At 45.6% G+C, this 25050-nt stretch overlaps 1 protein-coding gene across 2 annotated transcripts; it reads right to left on the reverse strand.

Annotated features, from left to right (window-relative positions):
- Positions 1–2796: 2796 nt before the first annotated feature.
- On the reverse strand, positions 2797–25050 carry LOC147426464 (dynein axonemal assembly factor 19 homolog). 2 transcript variants are annotated; one of them, XM_086498044.1, is made up of 2 exons: positions 24487–25050; positions 2797–3728 (listed from the first exon to the last, which is right to left on the reverse strand). In XM_086498044.1, the coding sequence occupies exons 1-2, from the start codon at positions 24637–24639 to the stop codon at positions 2898–2900; spliced, it is 984 nt and encodes a 327-aa protein (XP_086354170.1). In that variant the 5' UTR covers positions 24640–25050; the 3' UTR covers positions 2797–2897. The 2 variants fall into 2 exon arrangements, with proteins under 2 accessions (XP_086354170.1, XP_086354169.1); XM_086498043.1 differs by having other exon boundaries at positions 2797–3749; positions 24487–25048.

Consider the following 25050-nt stretch of genomic DNA (forward strand, 5'->3'; position numbering starts at 1 on the left):
CCCCCATAGTGGTTGGGATGCTACAAGTGACAGCTAAAATATGTGGTTGGTGCATTTAAGGGGCAAATATCATATAATACAACCATGGTTACTACAACAACTCGTGCTAGTGGATGGTTACCATTGGAAGGTGGTTGTTAGAATCATTGTGCTATTGTAGCCTACCATGTCGCCTCATGCTCTTGCAACAATAGGTAATCATTGATTATATGGTTGGGATTATTGCAATAGATGCAACCCCTTGTGTACTCAATTGGCATGTTTTTTTTAAAATTTAACCTCTATTTCTATACTCTTCCTTGGCCAAATCCATAGTAGAAGCGGCCTCTTTGGGGACTACATCACCAAAAGCGGAAACATCCGCTCCTCTCTAAACCTTTGGCACTTGCATGTGGGAATTGCCAAGCCGTAGCAAGGTTTCCATTTCCACCAATATTCTTCTTTAAAATTCTAATCCATGTAAAAAAGATTAACGATAGAGGTGACATCACCCTCATTCATATGCTCACTCTCTAATTGCTGATGAAGATAAGCAACAAGAGCCTTATTTTTGACTTGGTACAAATTTGCAAGAGTGTATCCCATGCATCTTTAGCTGTCCTATATGAGTGAATGTTTGGAATGATAGGACATTTGACAAATGATGCAATCAAGGCATAAGTTTGAGCACCTTTAACATCCCAAAATCTGCTTTGTATGCAATGATGCAAATTTGACAATAATTGTGCCTTGCATCATACATTTGAGCATCTTTACCATCCCAAAAAAAATTTCTTTGTATGAGATGATGCAAATTTGACAATAACTGGGTAAAAACATGAATAGGTGGTATACTAGCTACCTGTTTTTTGAATTGGTATCTACCACATGGTAGCAAGATCCAAGCGATCAAAGTTGAAATCCAGTGATGCAAAGGAGTAGGTAGTAGCTTCAAATTAGAAAATTTGGTTGGAGAACTTTAGTTTGAGCTTGTAAGTAATAAAATTAGAGTTAGTGTTATATGCTACTACCTAACCACAAAAATCTAGTAGCAGTCTGTTCTAGACACAGTTATTAAGTCCACCTATTCATGCTTCTTCGTTCTATGCCACAACTTGTAACTCTTGTTGTTGCAGCAATGGAGTAAGACTCTTCAACATCTTCAATGGCACCTGTTTCTATATCATTAACACTCAAAAATGCAACCAAAATAGGACGTGAGTCACTTTCATGTACAGTACTCCATAATCCCTTTGTAGCCAGTACATGAAGCATCATATGTACCCATTATGGGTGATGAAATCCATCCAATTTGAGGGAAATTTTGCAAAGAATCACCCTATGCTATATAGACTAATCAATGTATATACTACAAAACAAAATCCACTCTACACAAACAGAAAAAATTACCTATAAACTGCTAGCAATAGTGGAAATGGAGTCCAAGATGAGCCCAAATCAAAATTTTGACAATTTGAAACTCTATGAGCCTTCCCAAAGTGGAAATCACAAGGACCAAACTTTGTTCTTATATGCATATCCTACAAGTGGTAGCACTTCTCTCTCTGATTTCTTTGCCACACTTCATTGACATAATGCTCAAGTAGATCCAAGACAATGGAATTAACAATTTCACTCTACCCATTTTTTTGTGGATGATAACAAGAGAAGAAGTTTAACTTTGTACCAAAAATTTCAAATCATCATCTTCAAAGGAGACTTGTCATACGTGGGTTTATATCAAAGACAATTGACTTTAGCAAGCCATGATACTTGAAGATCTAGGAGATAATAAAGAAATAAAAAAATTAATCGCATGATAAGGTTTGATAGTTTTGTATAGAAGGTGCTTGTTTGCTAAACATGCGTACTATTGACCAAATACCAGTGTTGTCATGGAGAGACTTAAGTAGATCAAAGATAAAATCCATGGCTATACTTTCCCATGGGCCTCATATATTGGTAATGGTAATAATAAATTGGTTGCTTGCCTCTTATCATATTTCACTTTTTGACACATTATACATTGTGTAACATATTCATAAATGTCTTTCTTTAGTTGATGGCCAATAAGATTATGTCTCTATAAGATGAATGGTGACTACGATTCCACGGTGCCATGATAAGAGCATGTGATTCTTGCATTATTTTTTTGCGTAAAGCTTGTGTAACACATAGTTTATTGCCATAGGAAGATAATGTAAATGAATCTTGTATTCTCCTATTGGTCAGTGATTACTAAATCAATATATTATGGATATGTAACATATTGATCTACCATCTCCCACAATTGTTTCTTAATTAATATATTTATAAAATTTGTAGTAAAAACACTTTGATAGGCCTTACAACATCTCTATCAAGTAAGAAATGTGCACATGGGTCAAGGTTCTACATAAGCCACTCTTGTATAATTTGCAACGAGCTTAAGCCACAAACCGGCGCTATGATGATGGCCACAAGCCATCTAAGTATGCTAAAGCCTTGCTTTATCACCCAAATCATTAAATAGCATAACACCAATGCAAGGCAAGTTATCCATGTTTTAAACTTAGCAAATGAGATAATTTCCAATATTTGTTAATTATTTGATAATTCTCAAATGAAAGTGCATGAATCTTTGCAAGCTGACAAGCTCAAATGTCAAAAGAGTTTTCTACTTTTGACTAGGGGAAAGTACACAGAAGTTGGGTCTCACAAACTACTAATGCAATGTAGCCATTTTCTCAAATTAACTGATTGTTTTTTGAACAAGTTTTACTTTTCATGCACTTTAGTTCATGTATAAGTTTCAAACAGTTCAGGCAAGAGCTTGCAAGAATCAAATGCAAAATTTATAGCATACACTATCGAGAATTTAGGAGCAACATCAGTCTCCCCATTTGACATAAAAGTTCTGTTTACTCTTTACATGCCTCTCACAGATAGACACTTGCAAGATGATGTAGTTCATCTACACATAATGGTTCCCCCTTAGAACCCTCGAATTCACTAGCGTTTGAATCGTCGGTCACATAGCCAACCCTGGTATCATTTTCCGTACCAGAGAACGCGCAATACCTGCTATCAACCCTCTGAGTGGATATCTCCTCCTTTTCTACTCTCTCAATCAAAATATTAATCAAGTGATTGGCCAGAGATGATACCCTTTTTCCGGCAAGTTTCAACGACAATGAAAACCGTCCACATGCACATAAAGATTTCAATATCTGAACAACATGATGACCGTCAAAAAATTGCAGAATGGGACAGTCTTCGCCAGCACTCATGTCACTGACTCTACCAGTTGGAATTCCCTCAGCATCAGAGTTTGAGTTCAACAAAACTGGAGCAGCATTCGCTCTTCGTTGAGGTAAAAAGTCTTTCCACCAATATAAAACTTCAACCACATCAGACAGAACCGAAGGTGGCAGTTCAACTTTGAAAATTCTGGGCAACTCATCAGGAGAAAGTGCCAACAAAAAAGCAAGTCTCTTTTGAAAGTTTGTGCCAAATCTTCTCCACTCCCTCTTGAAGCAATCAGTTGTCATGCGCTTGGCTTTTAAACCAAGACTCGAACTTCCCATTGCCACCAAGCTGTCCTCCTGCTCTGCTCTCATACATAAATTTCCTGTTTTGCTTAAATGGGATACTTCACTTAAGGTTGATGCTGAGCTGCCTAATGATCCACTTGCATCGAGCGACCATGCAGGCAGTGGGCGAATGTGGTTTGCTGATTTCCCTTGCTGACCTCTCTTACGCTCAAATGGCTTGATATGGGCCATGGACACCTGTCACACATTAGTAAGAAATGATAGGACACTTACAAAGTCGTGTTTGAGACTTGCAAAATTACAATATAAACCTAGAGGAATGCAGGAAAATCCAAATTCACCCTTAATGGAAAATGAAGTTATAGACATAAACATCAGGTCCAACATGCGTAAAATTTTTAATACCTTCATAAATTCAGAAAATGACGAACTTATGAGCTAAAAATGGAGCTACACACTTACAGAAATGCATAGAATTCACTAGATACATCAATGCCTGCTCTTACATGATCAAAACATAAAGCTGACTACAAATATTAAAAAGAAAAATCCAAACCTTCAAAATGTCAAAGTCTCTAGTCTCTAATACGAACAAATTTTACTCACACAACTCCAGCATCAAACCATTTCCATTCAACATTACAAAACTTTTAGGCCCAGAGGCTCTTTTACTCAACTCCTTGTCTAGCAAAGAAATAAAATAGGATCTGATACAACAACAAAACCAGCTTGTTTTGCCACCACCCATTCTTATACCCGGGCTTGGTCAAAAGACTCAACCACGAGTGCACAGCAGTAGTAAATGCGTGCCACATGCTCTTCCGACTCTTCTTGCCAAGGGAAAGCAGCTAAGTAAAATGTAAGGATTCTGGGTACTAATCCTTAATTAAGTACTTAAACTCATGATTAAGACTTAAGAAACTTGAATTGAACTCAAATTCAAGACTTAGAAGACTCTATGTTGATTCATTGAATGACTACTTGAAACTGAGAACAATAGGCTCCTTATATAGGAGACGAAGAGACATAAATGAAAAGACACGTCTCTTGGTGAAGAGACATGACTTTAAACGTAAAGACACATCCTTTCGGCGAAGAGCTGCAACCATTGGGCTAAGAGTCGCACCCGTAGAGCAAAGGGGTGTGACCAGTCATCGAAGGAGTGTGGCTTTTGGCGAAGAGGCACGTCTCTTGGGCGAAGGGATGTGACCATCCAAGTGCAGGGATCCTCCTTGGCATGGCACTTCGGGTATCTGCAACTAGGAGTAGATGTATTGTTGTTAACATAGTCACAATCGTGACATTCCCTCCCATTTAAAATGAGAACCCCGTGTCAAAGAAATGACTTCTGATGTTGATAGAACTCTGGAAAAGCATTGGATCTTTGAAAATCTTCAATCTTTGAGTTATCGGAAACCTTTGTCTTGAACCTTTGATGCGAAAACTTCTTGCTTTGACTGCTAAATCCCATGTCATTGCATTATTCAAAGACTTTTTAGAGGAATCTAGCATAATCAGGTTAACTGCAACAAGAGATTAATCTTCAAAATTCTTCATGCGATGTAAGATTTCTGGTTTAAAATCTTCCAGTAACTGCCAAAAATTTAGGGAAGAGAATAGGTACTCTTCAGAGGGGGTAACTTCAATCCCAAAATTCTTCAAAATCATCTTCAGGAACTGTCACTTCATGACTTGCAATTGGCATACCATCATCCAACAAAGAATCAAAGAAAGCATAGTAGTCTTCAGATTCAGAATCTGCAACTATCTCCTTATCTTTTTCTGGTAACGAAGTATCACTTGGAAAAATTGCTCGCTTGAAATCATCTTTGTCTTCAACAATTGATTCAAGAGAAGTTAATGCATTCAAAAATTCATCAATTAGAATTTCTGCATCTGTATCGGAAATTATATTCTCTTCATAATCCACTGTATCATGTCACTTGACTAGTACACGTGAAGCTTGAATCACTCTTTCCGCATGATAAAGCCCGTGTAAAATCAATTCACGTCCATCTTTGAACAAATTGATAGTATGTCCTTGAAAGCTAATTGCTCGATCATATTGGATAACCAATGCTGACCAAGAATCATGTCGTAATAAGATAAAGGCATGACTTCGAAATCCAATTGATCTGCATAAGTTTGAATCTCAAACTGCAACTGTCGAACTATCTGATCACAAGTCAAAATTGATCCATCTGCTAATTCCACATCATATAAGTGAGATGTCTTCTGAGTTGGCAAACCAAGCTGTTGATTTATTTGAGTGCTGACGAAATTATTCGAGCATCCGCTGTCCACCAAAATATTGATAGAGCGACCATTGATAGTTCCAAGAAGGCTCAAAACTTGCTTTGAGAGGCTCCAAAACTAAAGAATTGCACTGAGCATGCTTCATAAGAATAGTCGTATCCTCTCAGACACGAATCGTATTGACCACAGATTTTCCTTTATTCTTAGCAAAATCTGGTTGTTCAACATTCGATGATGTTTCCGCGTTGGAATTTCTTTTCAAATTAGACGGATTTGGTTTCTTTGGACATTGATACCATCTCTGGTCACCACCGCAAATTGTACATAATCCTTCCTTCTTTGAAGTCGAAGATCCATTCGAAGAGCCTTGCTGAGTATTGGAATGCCGATCTTGAGAAAAATCAAGATCTGTCACCAGGGAGAAAATTCCGTGTAGGGCGCCGATCATTGCCAAGACGCTCCACATAGGCAATTGCAGCATCCAAGGTGGTAGGGTTGTATTTGTGCACATCGTCCTTCAAGTTGGGTTCGAGTTTGTCAATAAAGCTGTGAAGTTTATCAGAGGGACTAAGGGTCTCTATCTCTAGAGTTAGCCTTTGGAACTCTGTGATGTACGAGGCCGAGGAACCTGTCTGAGTCAGGCAGCGAAGAGAGAACCGGGCATGAAAATCCGCATTGGCGGGTTCGAACGCCTTGCCAATAGCACACCGGAATTTATCCCAAGAAGGTGTGTGTTTACCATCAGCAACCCGTTGTTGCCACCAAATAAATGATGTGTCATTGAGCAGAGAACTTGTAACAGACTTGGACACTCCAAGTTGAGAGTCTATCGCGACAGCACAAATAAACACTTCAAAACAGTTCACAGTTCACAATTGATTCGACACTAACCCGGCGGAGTTCCGTGCCTAGAGTTATTGGCCCCAAAGACTGACGTCCCTTTTGGTTTTTTTTTTGTATTAATCTGTGTTCAAAGTACAAGAGTGCAGGCAGGCGCTCACACTCAGACTCTGCGTCCAGATGCTCTGAGTAATGAGGCCCTGCCTGCTTATTTAAAGAGTACAAGGGATGCCAAAAGCAGAGCCCCAAAAGCTGGGAAACTTAAAAGCATTAAAAATAAAGCAATTCCATCTTTTCTCTCTCAAGCTCTCTTGAGCCCTTGAATAAAGCAAAAGAGTTCTCCCTCTCTCTCTTTCAATTTGCCTAAAATAAAGCCAGCAAATAGCGTAGGAAAAAGCTCCAAAATCTGCCGCAAAAGCTGCCTTGTTTTTCCGTGGAGTAAGAGGCATCTCTCTGAATCTTAGAGTGCTCTGAGTAATGCCCTCCCGCGAAAGCGATGTCAAACTGTTGTACAAAAGACAAAGCCTTCAAAGCATCTCTATATCCAGAAAACATGTCAAATTTAATTGACTATCCACCTTCCTTAAACTCTCGGACTTTCTTGCTTTTGTCTTCTAGAAAGTCATATTGGTTGGCTTTGTAAAAATTCTTCTTCTTTGCATAAAAGTTGCTGTCATTGGAGTCTGAACTGTCTGTAGACAAGTCCTCTGTAGTACTGTCAATCACGGCCCACGGGGCGAGATTTAGACTTCTTTGCCTTTTTCTTGCCCTTTCCGAAGCGTTGCTTTTTGCTTCGCTTTTTGCCTTTTCTGTCTTCTTCGCTCGAGTCAGAAGAGCTAGAAGAACTACCAGAAGAAGAAGAAGAACTCAGTACTCCTTCAAATCGAACACGCTTCTTCTATTTCTTTGCCTTTTCAAATGTCGAATGACGACCCAAATAACCCGGGAAGTCAGTGCCTTTCTTTTGCTTTTTCCGTGCTTTCTTGCTTTGTTCTGCACGTCAAAAAGTTGAGCAATTCGTGCATCAACCACCTCTTCTAATTCTTTCTCTGTATACTTCTTGGGAGTAGGAGGTTTCTTGAGAGCGGTTTTTCGAGGTGGTTTTGTGGTCTTCTGCCAGTGCGTGTGCACCTCCTCAAAAGAAGTCTCGCTCATATATTTTGCAAATTTTGGATCCTTCGCAAAATTGAGCATCATCTTTGTTGCGCCGCCGATCAATCGTTGACCCTCCATCTCTCGACGCTCCGTTTGAGTAGGCCGAGGCGGGCCATACTCCTTGCTTGAATCTTCGTTGTGATCCCTTCTTGCATCTCCAGATGCAGAGGGAGTCAACTGACCTTTGCCTGAAGCCATAGGTGCCGCGGAAGAAAATTAGGGATCGGATTTTCCGTAGAAGAGGAATCGGCCGTGCTCTGATACCGCTGTAACAGACTTGGACACTCCAAGTCGAGAATCTACCGCAACAGCACAAATAAACACTTCAAAACAGTTCACAATTCACAATTGATTCGACACTAGCCCAGCGGAGTTCCGTGCCTAGAGTCATTGGCTCCAAAGACTGGCGCCCCTTTCGGTATTTCTTTTTGTATTAATCTGTGTTCAAAGTACAAGAGTGCGGGTAGGCGCTCACACTCAGACTCTGCGTCCAGATGCTCTGAGTTATGAGGCCCTGCCTGCTTATTTAAAGAGTACAAGGGATGCCAAAAGCAAGCCAAAAAGCTGGAAACTTAAAAGCATTAAAAATAAAGCAGTTCCATCTTGACCTCCAACGCCGCTGGGATTTCTTCGATTACGGGTTCACTCGCTTTCTCGGCGATTCCGCAACAGACCACAAGGCAGCCTGCTTCAGGGTCCATGCTTTGTTCCTCGCCGGTAGGGGGACAGAGGCCTTGGATTCAGCAGTTGGTTTCTCCTTCCCCCTCTGTGGTAGGACCGAGACAGAGTGGTCCCTCGACTCAGTGGTGGGATGGTTGCATACACAGGTTCTCGAGTTCTCTCACCACATGGGAGAACTTGGAGTTACAGATTTGCTGCAGACTTTGTGGCCACTGGCCAAGTTTGTGGTGACACCCCCAGACTCAGCAGGATGTAGGCACATTGTGGTGTACTTTTTTGCTGATACGCAGTGTTTGCCTTGCTATGTATACATTCATGAGGACTCTTGGACAGAGGAGGTTGCTTTACGCACGGCTCGCTCTGCTTGGGCTTGGGCCAGGCACTCACTGCAGTCTCGCCTATCTAGAGGACGCTCGGATGTGGATTACTCCCCATCCAAGCCAGCCTCGAAGATAGCCCGTCTTGCTGCTGCGGCAGCATCTGTTCTCTCTCGCTCCCCATGAGGATCGTCTCGTGGAACGTGCAGGGACTAGATGGGCCCCAGTTTCAGCGACAGCGGGGCCGATTGCGTCAGGAGCTTCAGCGTTGCCTTGTGGGAGGAGAGATTGATCTCCTTATGCTTCAGGAGCACCATTTGTCTGAGAGCCGCATTCGGCGATGTGGTCAGATATTGCGTGGACGTTATGATACCTTTTGGTCAGCTGATTTTGGACCTGGAGGCATCCAGGGTGGGGTATGTATGACTATTGCAGACTCATTGCAGAAGGCCATTGTGGGCAGAGGGATTATTGTGCCAGGCAGGGCTCAGTGGATTACTATGCAGGTTCAGGGTGGCCTTGTGGGCTTCCTGAACATCTATGCGCACAATGTGGCGAGTGCTCGTGCAGAGTTTTGGTCACAGATTGTTGAGTCTTTGCCACAGGTTGACCATTGGTGTGTAGGAGGGGACTTCAACATGTTGGAGGACCCTTCTGACATGATCGGAGGCACCCATGCTACTGTGCATGGAGTCGAGTTAGCAGCTTGGGAGAGGTTGTGTATGACTTTGAGGGTCTCAGATACATGGCAGCATTCTGGCTTTGTGAGGCCTCCAGAGAGTCTTGCCTTCTCTAGATCGGACCGCAAAGTGGAAGTGAATCTATCGCGGATAGATCGCTTCTACACTAGTGACCACTTCAGTGACTTGGGGGGATCAGTGGGCATCCTAGCAGGGACATCCTTCTCGGACCATGCACCAGTGATCCTCACAGTGGCAGACAGGCAGAGGAGTGGGAGCACGATGCTTCGCATCCCAGAGCGGGTCTTGTTGGACTCAGCACTCAGAGAGAGGGTAGAGGCTCTCTGGACAGAGGGCATGGACAGTCAGGCTCTACCTGCAGACAGAGTGGCCTTAGGCCTAGCTCAGCTTAGCCACTTTTTCCTCCAGGAGTCTCTGGCTCGACAGGCTGCAGCGAGAGAGGAGGAGCAGCGTCACAGACGAGGCATTGCTTCACTACAGAGGATGCAGGAGCAGCATCCAGACAGTCCATGGTTGGAGGAGCAATTACAGCAAGCTCGACAGGAGCTTGCTTGCACAAAGGAGAGGCGTCATGAGTTTGCCTTTCACCGACAGGCATCTCAGTGGACTCAGGTGGGTGACAGAGTGACAGGTGCTTTTTTTGAGACAGTGGGACCTCGGCACTCGCATGCCAAGGTCAATCAGTTGAGGAGACCTGATGGGTCAGTTGTTTGTGAGCCCGAGGATATGCGTGCAGTTGCTACTGACTTTTACCGTGAGTTACTATCGGCTGAGCCCCAATCAGAGCGACAGGATGCATGCAGGGAGCAGGTTTGGGCACAGATGCCTTGTCTTGTGACTGAGGAGATGCACCAGAGGCTAGAGATGCCTCTTCAGCTTAAGGAGCTGCACATGGCTCTTAGGGCCCTCCCTCGTGGTAGTTGTCCAGGTGAGGATGGGCTGACTCCCAGCTTCTTCTTGGAGTACTGGGACCTGCTTAGCCCAGATCTTTGTAGTGCCTTTCAGTACATTTTGCACACAGGAGTGATGCCGGATAGCATGAGTGAGGGCCTCATTTACCTCATTCCAAAGGAGGGTGGCTCCTTGGATGAGATTCGACAGTGGCGCCCCATCACCATCCTCAACTCAGCCTACAAAATTCTTGCCAAGGCTCTGAGTTTGAGGATTCGGCCACTTTTGGAGAGCCTTATACATGGGACTCAGATAGGTTTTGTCAAGGAACGCAGTATCCTTGACAACATCTTCACTTTCTGGGAGGCTTCTGCCCTGGCACGGCTCCGTGGGGAGGACCTTGTGATTCTTCTTCTCGATTTTGAGAAGGCATACGACAGAGTTGACTGGGACTTTCTAGAGGGCACGCTACGCAGGATGGGCTTCTCAGATGCTTGGATCAGAGGGGTGTCAGCTTTGTACAGACAGGCTCACAGTCAAGTGCTTTTGGCAGGAGGTAGAGGTGAGCGCTTCATGCTCACACCATCGGTCAGACAGGGTTGTCCTCTTGCCCCCTTTCTCTTTCTATTCTATGCGGAGGCGATGAGCAGATTTTTGGTGTCACAACAGGTTGGTCTGAGGGGCTTAGCACTCCCTATACGGGGAGATGAGCTTCTGGACGCTGAGTTTGCCGACGACTCAGCCTTGTACTTAGAGGGCCAAGAGGCCAATCTACACAGATGTGAGCAGGCTTTGGAGACCTTCTGTTGTGCATCGGGCGTACTGATCAATTGGAGAAAGACAGTGGCTTTCTCCGTCGGCAGTGCTCCTGTGCCAGATTGGATGCCAGGAGAGGGTTTCAGGTGGATTCCTCCAGGGACTGCAGTTCGGTACTTGGGTTGTCAGGTTGGTTTGGACTTCTCCCCCGAGCGCAGATTGCTCCTCTTCTCCTGTCCATCAGGAGTAAGCTGTTACATTGGAGCTCAGCATGACTTTCGCTGGCTGGTAGAGTAGTAGTTGCCAACCAGGTGTTGTTGGCGACTATGTGGTACATCACTTCTTGATGGATCTTCTCGAGTTCTTGTATCAGCCAGGTAGAGAGGCTGATCAGGAACTTCCTTTGGTCAGGTCGCGACACTCAGATTGCCCGAGCCAAGGTGGCTTGGTCGGTCATCACTCTTCCTTGTTCTCAGGGAGGGCTTGGGATCATTGATCCAGCACAGCAGAGCAGAGCCCTTCTTGGGAAGTTCGTCGTCAGAGGACTTCTTCCAGGAGAGGAGCCTTGGAAGGAGTTCTTGCTGCAGAGGCTTCGTGCCAGGGTGCCTCAGTCAGGAGGCCCTTGGCAACCTTCGACCAGATGGATCTTTACAGAGTTGCGCCGAGTTGGTTTGAGCAGGAGACTGGAGGACCGATTCGCTGTGAGTTTGCTTCGATCTTGGGAGCTCTTACGGCGTGGCCTAGAGCAGAGACAGCCGACGTGCACGGAGGAGCGCCTACGGCAGCCCTTCGTCTAGAACCCCATGGTTAGCACTCAGAGAGGCCACTTGGTTGGGAGTCGGCCTCATGTTTCTTGGGGTCCCATGGCAGCAGGTCCAGCGCGCTCTCTAGGTGACTAGCTAGAGTTCACAGGTTTGTCAGAGGAGGTGCAGGCTGTCCAGCTACAGGGCATGAGAGGGGTGCAGAGCATGTGTCAGGACATCTCAGAGTCAGTTCCAGCTGAGTGGCTCACGCCTCTCGAGCCAGTAGCACCCCGGTGGATGGGAGCCTTCACACGACTGGAGGTTCTCATTTCAGTCAGGGCTTGCTCAGAGACTGTCCCAGCCCTGTTCTTCAAGCTTCAGGGTGGAGGATGATTACAACGAGTTGCAGTAGAGACCCCGCAGGTAGCAGAGTGCTGTTTCCAGAGGATCCGAGTTGTTGGCATCTGTGGGAGGACTTGCGTCATAGACCCTGAACCCAGCAGCTCTTGAGACTGGACACTGGAGTCTATGGGCTTGGAAGTGTTGTCCACTGGCACGAGTACAGTGGGATCCTGGTGAGTGGCTATGGAGGGACCCCTTCTCTTCTGCAGACCGCCCAGGAGTCCCCTTCTTTCAGTACACTATTCGGCTTGGACGTCATATACTTGCAACACAGAGAGAGGCCCGCCCCGCTGCAGCACGTCATTGGCAGGAGGAGGGCCTCACAGTCGAGTTCTTGGCGGTTTTTTGGCAGAGGCTGTGGGACTCCAGACAGCCGAGGCGCGTCACTTTGTTCCAATGGCTGGTTGCACACAGAGCCACAACAGTAGGGAGCTGGCTTGTGCATAGTGGTCTCTCGGCCGCATGTGCAGCCTGTGACCAGTTGGTGGAGAGTCAGCGTCACTGTCTTTGGGACTGTCCCTCGGCCCAGCAGGTGTGGCTTCGAGTTCTTCGGCTGATGCCTGCCCTCTCCACGGCTCGACAATACACTTGGGGGGCAGCGGCTTGGTCCACCCTCACGGGCCCGGCACTTCAGTTTGAGCTATCTTCCACCAGCAGGATGATAGTGATGCAGGGGGGGCGACCTACACTCCAGCCTGCTACAGAGCTTACTCCACAGGAGTGGTGCAGTGAGAGAGAGGAGTGTTGGGAGCTCATCAGCGGCCTAGCTCTCTGGTTCATATGGCGGGCCCGCTGTTTCCGCATCTTTGAGGCTCGCCCTGTGCCACCAGCAGAGACTGTTCGTGACTTTTGGCTAGAGCTGATCCATACTCTCAGAGGACAGCTTGAGGGACTACAGGGCAGCTCCGACCGCATGCGGGAGCGCCGCGAGGCTTTCCTTCGACTCTGGCGCCCTGGGCCTTTCTACACCATAGTCCAGGGGGTGCTCAGATGGCACTACTGTCCACCTGTGTGGATCTTCCCTCCTCCCATCTCTTGATTTAGCCTCATTGTATATATGCTGTTTTTTCATTGGGAGAGTCTCCCCATCATGCTTGTTGTAGCCCTCTCTTGCAGAGGTGGATGTAGCCCTATGGGCAGTTTTCATTAACTAATAGAAGGATCTTTTTCTCGGAAAAAAAAAAGCAGTTCCATCTTTTCTCTCTCAAGCTCTCTTGAACCCTTGAATAAAGCAAAAGAGTTCTCCCTCTCTGCTGCCTTGCTTTTCCGTGAATTTCGCCGCAAAACGTGAAGGCTACCACGTGTCCTTTTCTCCGCCATTTCCGGGGCTACTGTAGCAACCAGCCATGTCAACCTTTCAGGTCCTTTCCGGGGGGTTCCCAGGGCAGCCACATCATCAAAAGATATAGTGTGTGTGTATACTGGGCAGCCACCTCACCGTTTGTGACATACCCCCTTCTTGAAAGCATTGTAATCACCCTCGATTACGCCTGCAGAACAGACAGAAGCCATAAACTACCTTAGCAAACACTGACTGTTAGTACCGACGCACTAGGAACACACATCTAGCACATGTACCATTCGACAGTCACATCACACGACATCATAGGACATCACATTGACATTCAACATTCATTCGGATCTTAGCAAGTGCAACTTTTTTACTCTCGACCAAGTGCGTGTTGGACAAGTAGACCTCCATCTTGAATAGCCATTGGTCCAGCACGCGCCTGTCGCCGAGACCAGTATACGGTTCCGACAGTTTAACATCAAGCTTCTTCTTTTGTGCAGTATTAAATATTTTGTAAAGAAATTGAAGTTCGCGATTGTCTACCTCTTCAGTTGGATCTGGTTCATTTGGTTCGTCCACTGAAGCTTCGGAAGAAGGTGTTGAAGATGCTGCATTAGTAGTCCGAGAAACAGCAGGACGACTTCGAGAAGTGTTTTGCGTCTGCATCTCATCCAAGCGAGTGTGAAATGATGTGAGACTTATGGAAAGTGTGGCCATCTGCTCTTTGATAAGAGTTAGGGCGTCGTCAGATTGACCACCTCCGTCCTGAGAATTCGGCATGCTTACGCTTCAAAGGGAACTCTCGAACAGGTGCAAGTTCTGGGACGAGTACTCCGGGAGTGGAAATTATGTTTAGAACGGGTTCCGGCTCTGAAAAAGGCTTCGGAAAAACACGAACACTTTGTGTGCAGGAGGGGTACACTCGTAATTCTTCTTCGGTATCTGGTCTATGTACGAGAAGTAGAGGGCAGGTGTAGAAAGTCCATCATCAGCCATCGTGCGCACACAATGAGGCTGCCAGAAGCTTTGGCGCTGGAGAAATGCAGAACATTCGAACTGGCTGGCGGATAGCACCCCAGTGCAAATAGGCCATCGCTAGGGCCTAAACCCTAAGAAGAACAAGTAACAGAAGAAGTCCTACCAACTTATGGAGACCCCGTTCGATGGGGCCCCAAGTGACATAAAGGAAATAAAGCAGGACCCACACACACACACACACACACACAAAAAATTGCGTAGCTGTTGATGACGTGGCAGATTCTAAAAATTACGCTGGCTGATGACGTGGGAGGCTGTTCGGATTTCCGCGTTTTGCGCTAGCTGATGACGTGGCAGGCTGTACAAATTTTTGTAAATTACGCTGGCAGCTTTTTGGCATTGCTTTTTGGACCAGAAGCTTTTGAGTTTGAAGGCTTTTCATGTAAACTGTTTTTCTTAGGCCAAGGGCCTTTAAATATGTGCTAAGGGCTCGTTCTCTGGCACGCTTCAGTGAGAAGGTGCAGAGTCTGGAGTACCTGCTTGTACTGTGTTGATGCAATATAAAGAAATACCGAAAGGGGCACCAAGGTTTGGGGCCAATACTCTCTGGGGTGGAATTCCGCCACTCCGTGTCGCGTGTTCTCTCTCTCTTTCAGTTCACTTGTTATTGAAGTGCTAAAAGTCTGTTCTTTTCTATTGGCACGTGGTGCCCGCCTTGTGACACTCCGAGGAGGAAAATTCCTGAAACCACTTCCAACACAAAGGATGGATACTGACTGTCATGCTCTTGATGGATACTGACTGTCATGTTGATGATCATGCTATGTGCAACCAGAGGATATGCAACTACTCTAAGTGCTTGGACATGCACAGCCTGCGCACAGACTCACAAAGGTGCCAGAACACTTCCTAAGCTGACTTGAACCCTAGACCTGAAGTAGCTTGTCCACATGCACATAGGGTTAGATGTGCACGTGATAGAAATAGAGCAGCAGATCGGTGTCACAAACAGCTGACGTGTCAAAGCCCAGAAGAATGGAGCCAACTTGCAGATGCCAATCGAGGGGCCTAAACCCTAAGAAGAAGAAGTCCTACCAACTTATGGGGACCCCGTCCGATTGGGGCCCCAATAACATAAAAGGGATTAAAATAAAGCAGGACTCACACACACACAAAAACTGATGATGTGGCAGTTGTGCGGACACCCCGCGTTTTGCGCTAACTGATGATGTTGCAGTTGTACGGAATTTCGCAAAACACGTTGGCAGCTTTTTGGCATTGTTGTTGGACCAAAAGCTTTTGAGTTTGAAGGCTTTTTATGTAAACTGCTTTTCATAGGCCCAGGGCCTTTAAATATGTGCTAAGGGCTCATTCTTTGGTATGCTTCCTGGAGAAGGTGCAGAGTCTGGAGTACCGGCTTGTACTGTGTTGATGCAATATAAAGAAATACCGAAAAGGGCGCCAAGGTTTGGGGCCAATACTCTCTGGGGTGGAATTCCGCCACTCCGTGTTGCGTGTCGTCTCTCTCTTTCAGTTCGGTTGTTATTGAAGTGCTAAAAGTCTATTCAATCTGTTCTTTTCTATTGGCACGTGGTGCCCGTCTTGTGACAATGGTATCAGAGCATCAAGTATGTGCTTTTCTGAAAGCATATCGGTCCCACAAAAGAGCAGACGGAGAAAACCAGAGACTTCTGGAATTTAATTGAGGTATCTTCGTGCTCCGACCCCAGACTTATTAGCGACTTCCACCCTTACTTCATCACACATCGGGCCCGCTCCCGTCTTCATCGCTCTGTCTTAGAGGAAATAAGCCATAAAGAACCCAAGACATGGATTAATCAGAATATTTGCAGTTTCTGCTCAACGAGCTTCACGACATTCTTTCGCGGCATCCTCAGCAGAATCTTCCGATGCTGCAAAGTTTTCAACAATTTTTAAACTACAAGTTACCTCCTCTGATGCCCCAGGTGGTACCTCCTCCTCCGGCATCAGAAAGTACGAGAGCTTCCAACCGGAAACCTTCTCAAACGTCTGTTTCGATCGGGGGAGTCTTCAGGAATATTGTGCAGCCATCTGACCCTGATCCAGTGCAACCGACATTGCCCCCACCTCCACCACCGCCACCGCCACGAGGCTACAATGGTTGGAGCCCATATGGATACCCTTATTATCCATACCCGGGATATGCGCCTAACCAACCCAAAGATTTCAAAGATGGCGGCACGACAATCAAATTTTTCACTTTTTCCGGGGTGAAAGATCGCAAGAAAGCATTGCAGTTCCTACAGCAATTTGACAACATCAATGCTTTGAGGAACTATACAGAAGAATCCAAGATTTCTCGAGCAGCGGGATTTCTTAAAGATAATGCTATGCAATGGTGGAGTTCAATCGCGACACAACCGCATGCTCCAAGGACCTGGCAAGCTTTCAAGACAGTTTTTGCACGTAGTTATATAACTTCGATGTTTGAAGTCCGGATTTTGGCAGAGTGGGGCTTGCCACTTAAACCATGGACGACTATAACCAAAGGTTTCTCAACGTGTACCTTTCGGTGTCCTTTAAGTTCATTCCCTTGGAGGACCAGTGCGAGCGGTACACCATTGGACTACCATCACCATTGCAAGAATATTGTCTCTCCAAGCAAGTCTCTACCATGCAAGAGCTTATGGACCATGCCACGGTCGGCTACAAGCTCATGAAGGGAAAGTTGGAGTTTACCACAGAAAAACCTCCGGCCACTAACCAGAACTCCCGACAACAACGAACAAATTCTCGAGAATCCCGTGAAAACCAACCTCAACGGCCTCGTCGGACACGTCATCAACGAGACGCCTTGTTACAAGAAGGCCGATGCTTCGAATGTTTCCAAACAGGGCATACGTTCAATACATGTCCTGAGCGAGCCTCGACGTCCTCAGTGCAACCTTCTGCTCCCACGTCAGACAGATCCCCGGGGCCACCTACGACCAAGAGGAGGGCTAGACCTGCTATTGAACTAGTACCCGATATTTATGGTATACATCTTGAGAGTTTTAATGAATTATGCAAAGCTTATGGAAAAGTCAACGGCTTGAAAGCCCTTATTTTCTTTGACCTCGGAGCTATAGAGAACTTCATCCATCCAGAATTCTTGAAGCAGATACACTTTGATTATGATGCAGAGGGTGGAGAAATTGAAGCTGAGCTAGCCACGGGGCAAACTCAGAAAGTGGTACCGCTCATTGGTGCTCTTCCAGGGACTATACAAGATTATCATAGAAAAGCCGATTTCCACATTATGAAGTTGGGCAATTGCGACGTTCTCTTGGGCATGCCCTGGCACGACAAGAATGATGCAACTCTCCAGGTTCGGAAGCAAACCATCACCGTGATGCAGAAGGGCAAGCCAGTTGTCCTCAAAGTTCGATTGTCCGAACAAAGCCTTGAATGACCTCTCTAGTTGTTTTCTAGTTAGATACTTTTGAACATCGTTTGAGAAAGTATTGTTTGAAGTTTGTTTGAAATGGATGCTATCTGTTTTTCACCTGTCTTGGTGCCGATTTGAATTGTTTGACTCTGGTTTCAATGATTGGTGATTTTACTCCCGGGTGGAGAAGTGAGAAATCCTGTTTTGGTATTGTTTGAACCTCGAAACGACGCAGGCCGATGCCTGGGGAGCCTTTTGTTGTATGTTTGAAAACCTCGGAACGACGCAGGCCGATGTCTAGGGAGCGTTCCGTTGTATGCTAGAAAACCTCCGAACGACGCAGGCCGATGCCTAGGGAGCGTTTGGTTGTATGCTTGAACCTCCAAGCGACGCGGACTGCGATCTGGGAAGCATTTGGTTGTATAGTCCTCTGAGCTCATGGCCCGGACCTTTTTAGGTTATTTGCGGGGGGGTGACGAGGTAGTCGGTGAGTAGCTTCATACCGCAGACTGTTTGTCTCGAGGGAGTGCTCAACGGCGCTGTTTGTTGTGTCTTGTAACATGCATATGTAAGCATTTGTGTTGCATTGTGATGTGCCAACTACTAAATATTCCTAATTGGATGAGATTGCCCGAGTATGTAATTTTAGTGCATCAAGACAAGCGTGGAAGATCAGTGCGGTCTGGGTGTGATGGCTAATTTTACTACGGCTGAATATCGAGAGTTCTGATCTGGACGAAAGGAGAAGAAAACTCCTTGATCAAAAGAGCCGAAAGGAGAAGCTAACTCCTTAACAAAAAGAGAAAACTGATTGTCCCTCAGAAATTTTTTGAGCTAACTTGAGTTGCTTTGCAGATATGCTGTAATCGCGGACGATTACTCTCTTTCAAGAAGGGGAGATGTCACAAACTGCTGACGTGTCAAAGCCCAGAAGAATGGAGCCAACTTGCAGATGCCGGCCGAGGGGCCTAAACCCTAAGAAGAACAAGTAGCAGACGAAGAAGTCCTACCAACTTATGGGGACCCCGTCCGATGGGGCCCCAATGACATAAAGGGATTAAAATAAAGCAGCATCACACACGCAAAAACTGATGGCGTGGCAGTTGTACGGACTTCCGCAAAACGTGTTGGTAGCTTTTTGGCATTGCTTTTGGACCAAAAGATAATGAGTTAAAGGCTTTTTATGTAAATGCTTTTCATAGGCCAAGGGCCTTTAAATATGTGCTAAGGGCTCATTCTCTGGTATGCTTCCTGGAGAAGGTGCAGAGTTTGGAGTACCGGCTTGTACTGTGTTGATGCAATATAAAGAAATACCAAAAGGGGGGCCAATACTCTCTGGGGTGGAATTCCACCACTCCGTGTCGCGTGTCGTCTCTCTCTTTCAGTTCGGTTGTAATTGAAGTGCTAAAAGTCTATTCAATCTGTTCTTTTCTATTGGCACATGGTGCCCGTCTTGTGACAGTCAATGCTTATGCTCAAAATTCTTCCTGCGTATGCCATAGATGCATTCGGTATTTTTTTATTACTTGGTGAGCCTAATAAGCTTTTTCAGCTTCTTGATTCTACGAGTGGCCACTTGGCATGATCTTGACCATTGACCTTGGCCTCAATCGCACGACCATCAGTGTCTGAATCGAGGGGAAAAAAGATACCTTTTTTGTGGGCGTTAAGGAATTGGATGCACAGCCGACAAGAAAAAGCAGGCGCTCGTAAGGCCGTCGTGCACGTGTAGAAAAGCAGTCCTCGCAGGGCCTCTTCCAGCTCGCAGTTTTGCCTTGCGTTGAAAAATGAGAAGCGGGGGCCTGCAAGGAGGGGGATTGGGACGGACTGTAAGGAGGAGGGAGAGCGTGCAAATGGGAGTTGCAAGGAAGAGGACGAGCAAGGATTGGGGGACTTGAAAGGAGATTGTTGAGCCTAGGAGGGGGTAGAGAGTTTCCTTTTCCCAAAAGGTCTTTGTTTGGCCCTCGCTTACAGAAAGAGAGCAGATAGATTAGCTTAATGAAAAATATCAAGTTTCAAGGGACTTGATAGCAAATCCAACAAAGGTATTTCTTTACTCTTAAAATTGTTGATTAAAGCATTGCTCATGGAAACGATGTATTCTTTTTTTCTTCACAAGTTTTTCTCAAGACTGAGAATACGGTGCTCCTCATGCTGCTCCTTTCTCATAGGCAAATAGAGCCTCGATTGTGCAAGATGCCATTGTTTAATGTGAATGAGCTAAAGCAGCTCTCTAATAAAGCTCCGGTGGAAAAGGGGACTTTCATACCAAAAGCGGCGAAAAGTGATGGATAGTTGCCTTGAGAGGTGTGGATGTCGGCAATACACAATCATGCAAGGAGAAACATCTCTCAAGTACGAGCAAAGTTGTTCAAGAGGGAATTTTGTGCCAACTATCCCATAAAATGTCTGGCAACGTGTTTAGCAATCGCATCTAGATCGAGTCGGGACCTCACAGATGCCCGATTAACTAATCCTTATTGCAATCATGTCTGTAGAGATTTATCAGACCGAAATGCTGCAGTCATCTCGTCTATCAATTCCTGCACTTAAACAAGTCAAGTACAAATCAGTATCATTTTCATTGTCGGGAATTTCAAATCATAAAGTCATTACAACAGAATACTGTCAGCCAAGCAGTATCCCTGAAACCCAATAGGGACATCAGTGACTCTATATCAAAAATCGGGGCAATCTGTTGACAAAGGAGCGGAGTGACTCCCCTCTTGTGCAAGCCCACTGCACTAGATTCGCCCATGCTGAAATCGGGGTTCTATCGGAGTAGACTATGCTAAACCGTATGCTTCAAGCACAATCTGAGGAGTATCTGCTAGGTCCTCCTCCTCCATCTACTTCGCATCCAATGGGGGATAGTTGCATTGTGAATTCTTGAAGTATCGAGCAGCTTCAGTCTAAACGAGACATCATTTATCTTTTCTTTTATTTGGAAAGGTCCATAGTATCTCATGCTAAGCTTTGGAAAAAGCCAACCTTTCCCTTTTTTTTCTTTCTCAGGCGTGCCTTCTCAAAACGTGAGAGCACCCAATCATCCTCCTTTAATTTCAAATCGCGACCATGTAGATCTGCTGCCTTCTTATGTCTTTCTTGAGATTTCTCTAAAGCCTCCGGAACCTAGTCTAAGTCCCTCCTGAACTGGTCGGCTTTCAAAAATCTTATCTTTCGTGCTTAGGAAGGGTGGAACCTCGTAGCACCTTCAATAATCTCAAATGGCGCCTTCCCCGTCGAAGAGTGGATCGTGTTATTGTAAGCAAATTCCACCAAGAGCAAATACTTTTCCCATTGAGTCTTCTGATCAAAAATGTAAGACTTCAATAAATCCAGTACGACTAAATTTGCAATCTCAGATTGCCCATCTATCTATGGGTGAAAAGATGACGAGAACTGCAACCGTGCCAATGTTCTCCCAAATAGCCTTCTGTCACGTGCACATCTAACCCTATGTGTACGTGGACAAGCTACTTCATGTCTAGGGTTCATTTTAGTTAGCTTAGGAAGTGTTCTGGCACTTTTGTGAATCTGTTCGCAAACCGTGCATGTCCAGATACTTAGAGTAGGTGCATATGATCATCAACATTACCATCAGAATCTATCAGGAGCATTTTACAGTGCACAGAACCTATTTTTCCTATTTTTGCCATTTTTCACTTATTATTATTAAGTGACTTTGTTGGGAAACTGGGTAGGGCAATTTGACCAAGCCAATATATAAGAAAACCTAGCGCTAGCACCATCTGGCAGAAGAGGCAGCTGGTACATTCCGGAAGTGCACCTTCTTAGCAAGACCGGCAAGAAACCCTAGCGTTTTCAGCCACCAAAGGCCAGCCAGGAGAACCCCTACGCTTAGATGGTCATGACCTTTCGCTCAAGAGACGCACCTCTTCGCCAAAAGCCACACTCCTTCGACGACTGGTCACACCCCTTCGCTCTACGGTTGTGACTCTTCGCCCAATGGTTGCAGCTCTTCGCCAAAAGGATGTGTCTTCACATCTAAAGTCATGTCTCTTCACCAGGAGACGTATCTTTTTATTTGTGTCTCTTCATCTCCTATAAAAGGAGCCTATTGTACTCAGTTTCATGCAGTCAATCATTCAATCAATCGAACACGGAGTCTTCTGAGTCTTGTTTCTGAGTTCAGTTCAAGTTTCTTAAGTCTTAATCATGAGTTTAAGTACTTAATTAAGGATTAGTACCTAGAATCCTTACAGTGGGCTCAGAGCAAATTTTTTTCCCAGGACCCGAAGGTTGTGAGCCTCTCACCCTCGCCGCACATATTCAGCAGGCTGCCCCTTCGAGCTCGCACCTCTTCGCGATGGCGTGCCCTTCGTGTTCGCACCCCTTCGCGACGGCGTGCCCCTTCGTGCTCGCACCCCTTGGCGCATGAAATGTTGGCTGGATTGCCACTTCATGATGCAATCTACACCCCCTGGCACATGACATGCTGGCGACCCTGCAATTTCCATGCGTTGATGTGCTTACGCTGGCTACTCGCTGGCAGAATGCTCTTCGTAGGTTTCTTACGCAAGAATTCAATAACCAGCAGCGTTTTCAGTTTTTTAACGCTACTCCATTTAAGTGGCCATTAAAACCCAATGTGGGTGTCCAACTTGGCTAGCCAACCCACTTACATTAATTAAAAAGGACCATTTGAACACACCCAGCCAGCGTTTAACAAAAACATCAACCAGCCAACTCTCTTGTTCGCCCTCAACCTCTTGTTCGCACTCCCACGCTCACGAGATTCTCTCAGTACAAGTGCAGTGTATGTGCAATGGACGATCTTCCTGAGGAGATCCTGCTAGAGATAGACTCTCGTCCGCTCCTCAACCTCTTTAAGATCCATTACCAGCACCAGAAGAAGACCCCATCTAGCAGAAGTATTGTGGGTATGTGACATATCGTCACGCCACACGGTTTCAGTTACTCCTGCTGAGCAATCACATGGCCGGATCACAAGATGGCAACGACCATAATATCCCGGAGGACCCGATAGCAGTTCTCAAAGCGCAGATGGCAGCACTTTCCAGGAGCCTCGCATCAATTCACACTCACTTGGATCAAATGCAAATGCAAACCTCTTCTCGGAGTCACCCAACAGCTTCTCGGACAATACATGCATGCATCTTCTTCAGATGCTTCAGTGGTCGACCAGAAAGAACCACTCAAACAAAAGCCTTCGGAACTCAAATTTTCTCACCCAAAGCATGGTTTATCAGAGACAGCTAGACACAAAGTACCTTTGTACGAGCAAGAAAAGTATCACCATAAATATTCTTGGAAATGCTACAGTTCTAAGCAACCAACTTCTTATCGGGATCATCAGCGACGAAAGCAGCAACACGAAGCTTCCAACAGATCATCAACGATATCAAGATGGGCTTACTTAGTGGCACATATATCCGACCCTAGTCGAGTACTCGGTCGTGAACGCCGCGATGTTGGACAAGTTCCCCCTCGCGAGCCATGCCCTACATTTAAGTCTTTCTTATCTGATGGTGGTAAAGTTGAAGATTTATTGATCCTTTCCTTGTGCCAGAGGATCCTTCAGAGGTCTAAGAGGCAACAGCTCCCTCGACCTCCCCCTTCTCAATTGGAAGCCTTAATACCCACTGAGAAAGCTGAACATTCAGAAGATTCCAGTTCTTATGTGACAACCAGCAAGCACATAACCCCTTCTTTAGCCGTGATCCAGGCAGGAAAATTCGTCTTGTCACTACCCTTGCAGAATACAGTCTTTGTCTCTAAACAGATATTAGATGCTATGGTGAATGATAATTCTTCAAACTTGAAGACTCCGGTCCTTGCCTTCAGCCGTGCAAAGGATAAAGAAGATACAGACTCTTGCAGCACGACTTTAGTCGTTGCAAATGAATCTCTGAACACAACTTATTCTATTGATAAACCTTTACATATGGATATACCTCCAAACACTACTTTGTCTCAGTCTACAACATCCCTTTAGGAGGATTTTACAGTTCCAGACAAACCAATGGAATACCTTACAGATTTCCAACCAGTGATGATCATCACTCAACAGAAAACTCAAGTCAATCTACCAATAGTTTCACTTGAAGCAGATAAAGATTCAATCTTGGTTACCTGCAGTGCGGCTTATGTCAAAGAATAGGCAGGGGGGCTCAGCCAATCTAAGGCAAGACCTAGGCCAACCCTATACCGGTCTGGTTGCCTCCCTTTTCAATCTCTATAGAAAATAGAGCTATATGTATTTGATGGAGACTTATGTTACATGATTTGCGATAAAGGCTTTTGATTTCTTGGATGATTCGGCAACTACCCTGAAGATTGCTGAGACAGGCCAGTTGGATTCCCATCACCCACAACCTCACACCATGAGAATATTTCCTGAGATAATGATCCCCACATATGTGAGCAGAGTGCATGCCCAACTTACTCACACTTTGCATCTGTTTGACACATCGTAGGCCCAGCTCATGGCCTTTGAAGGCTCATATCAAGACCTTGACTACTTTCCACATTCATTAAACGAAGGAAGAGAGCAGAGAAGGAGGTAATACCAAGGCTGCAAAGCTCTCATAATCAACATTTTGAGCAGCAGCATGCTTTTTTGCCGAGTCAATCTCCTTGCGACGGTTGTCGTCTTCAACAGCTCTCTGTAACTCCCTGCTATGTTTGGGAACAGCTGGCATGCTTCCAAGGTGATTGTTCATGCTGATCGGTGTAACTCAGCATTGAGTTTTTTGGGCATCTCTAATGTCTTTGGCGGCACTAATCCATTCTCTGTAAACAAAACATCTTCTTGGCACTTGGTGAACTTCTCGATTCTGAGAGTGGCCACCTGGCATGATCTTGACCATTGCCCTTGGCCTCAACCGCTTGACCAGCTTGAATCGAAGGAAAAAAATATATCTTTTTTGTGGGCGTTAAGGAATCGACAAGAAAAGCAGGTTGTAGAAAAGTAGTCCTCGTAGTGCTCGCAGTGCTCGCAGAGTCGCAGGTTTGCCTTGCGTTGAAAAAGGGAAGGAGGGCGAGCGTGCAAATGGAAGCTCCAAGGAAGAGGACGAGCGAGGATTGGGGGACTTGCAGTTTCCTTTTCCCAAAAGGTCGTTATTTGGCCCTCG

This window comes from Adiantum capillus-veneris, chromosome 24 (assembly GCF_014529385.1).
Source record: "Adiantum capillus-veneris isolate H3 chromosome 24, ASM1452938v2, whole genome shotgun sequence".
Classification (NCBI taxonomy): Eukaryota; Viridiplantae; Streptophyta; class Polypodiopsida; order Polypodiales; family Pteridaceae; genus Adiantum; species Adiantum capillus-veneris.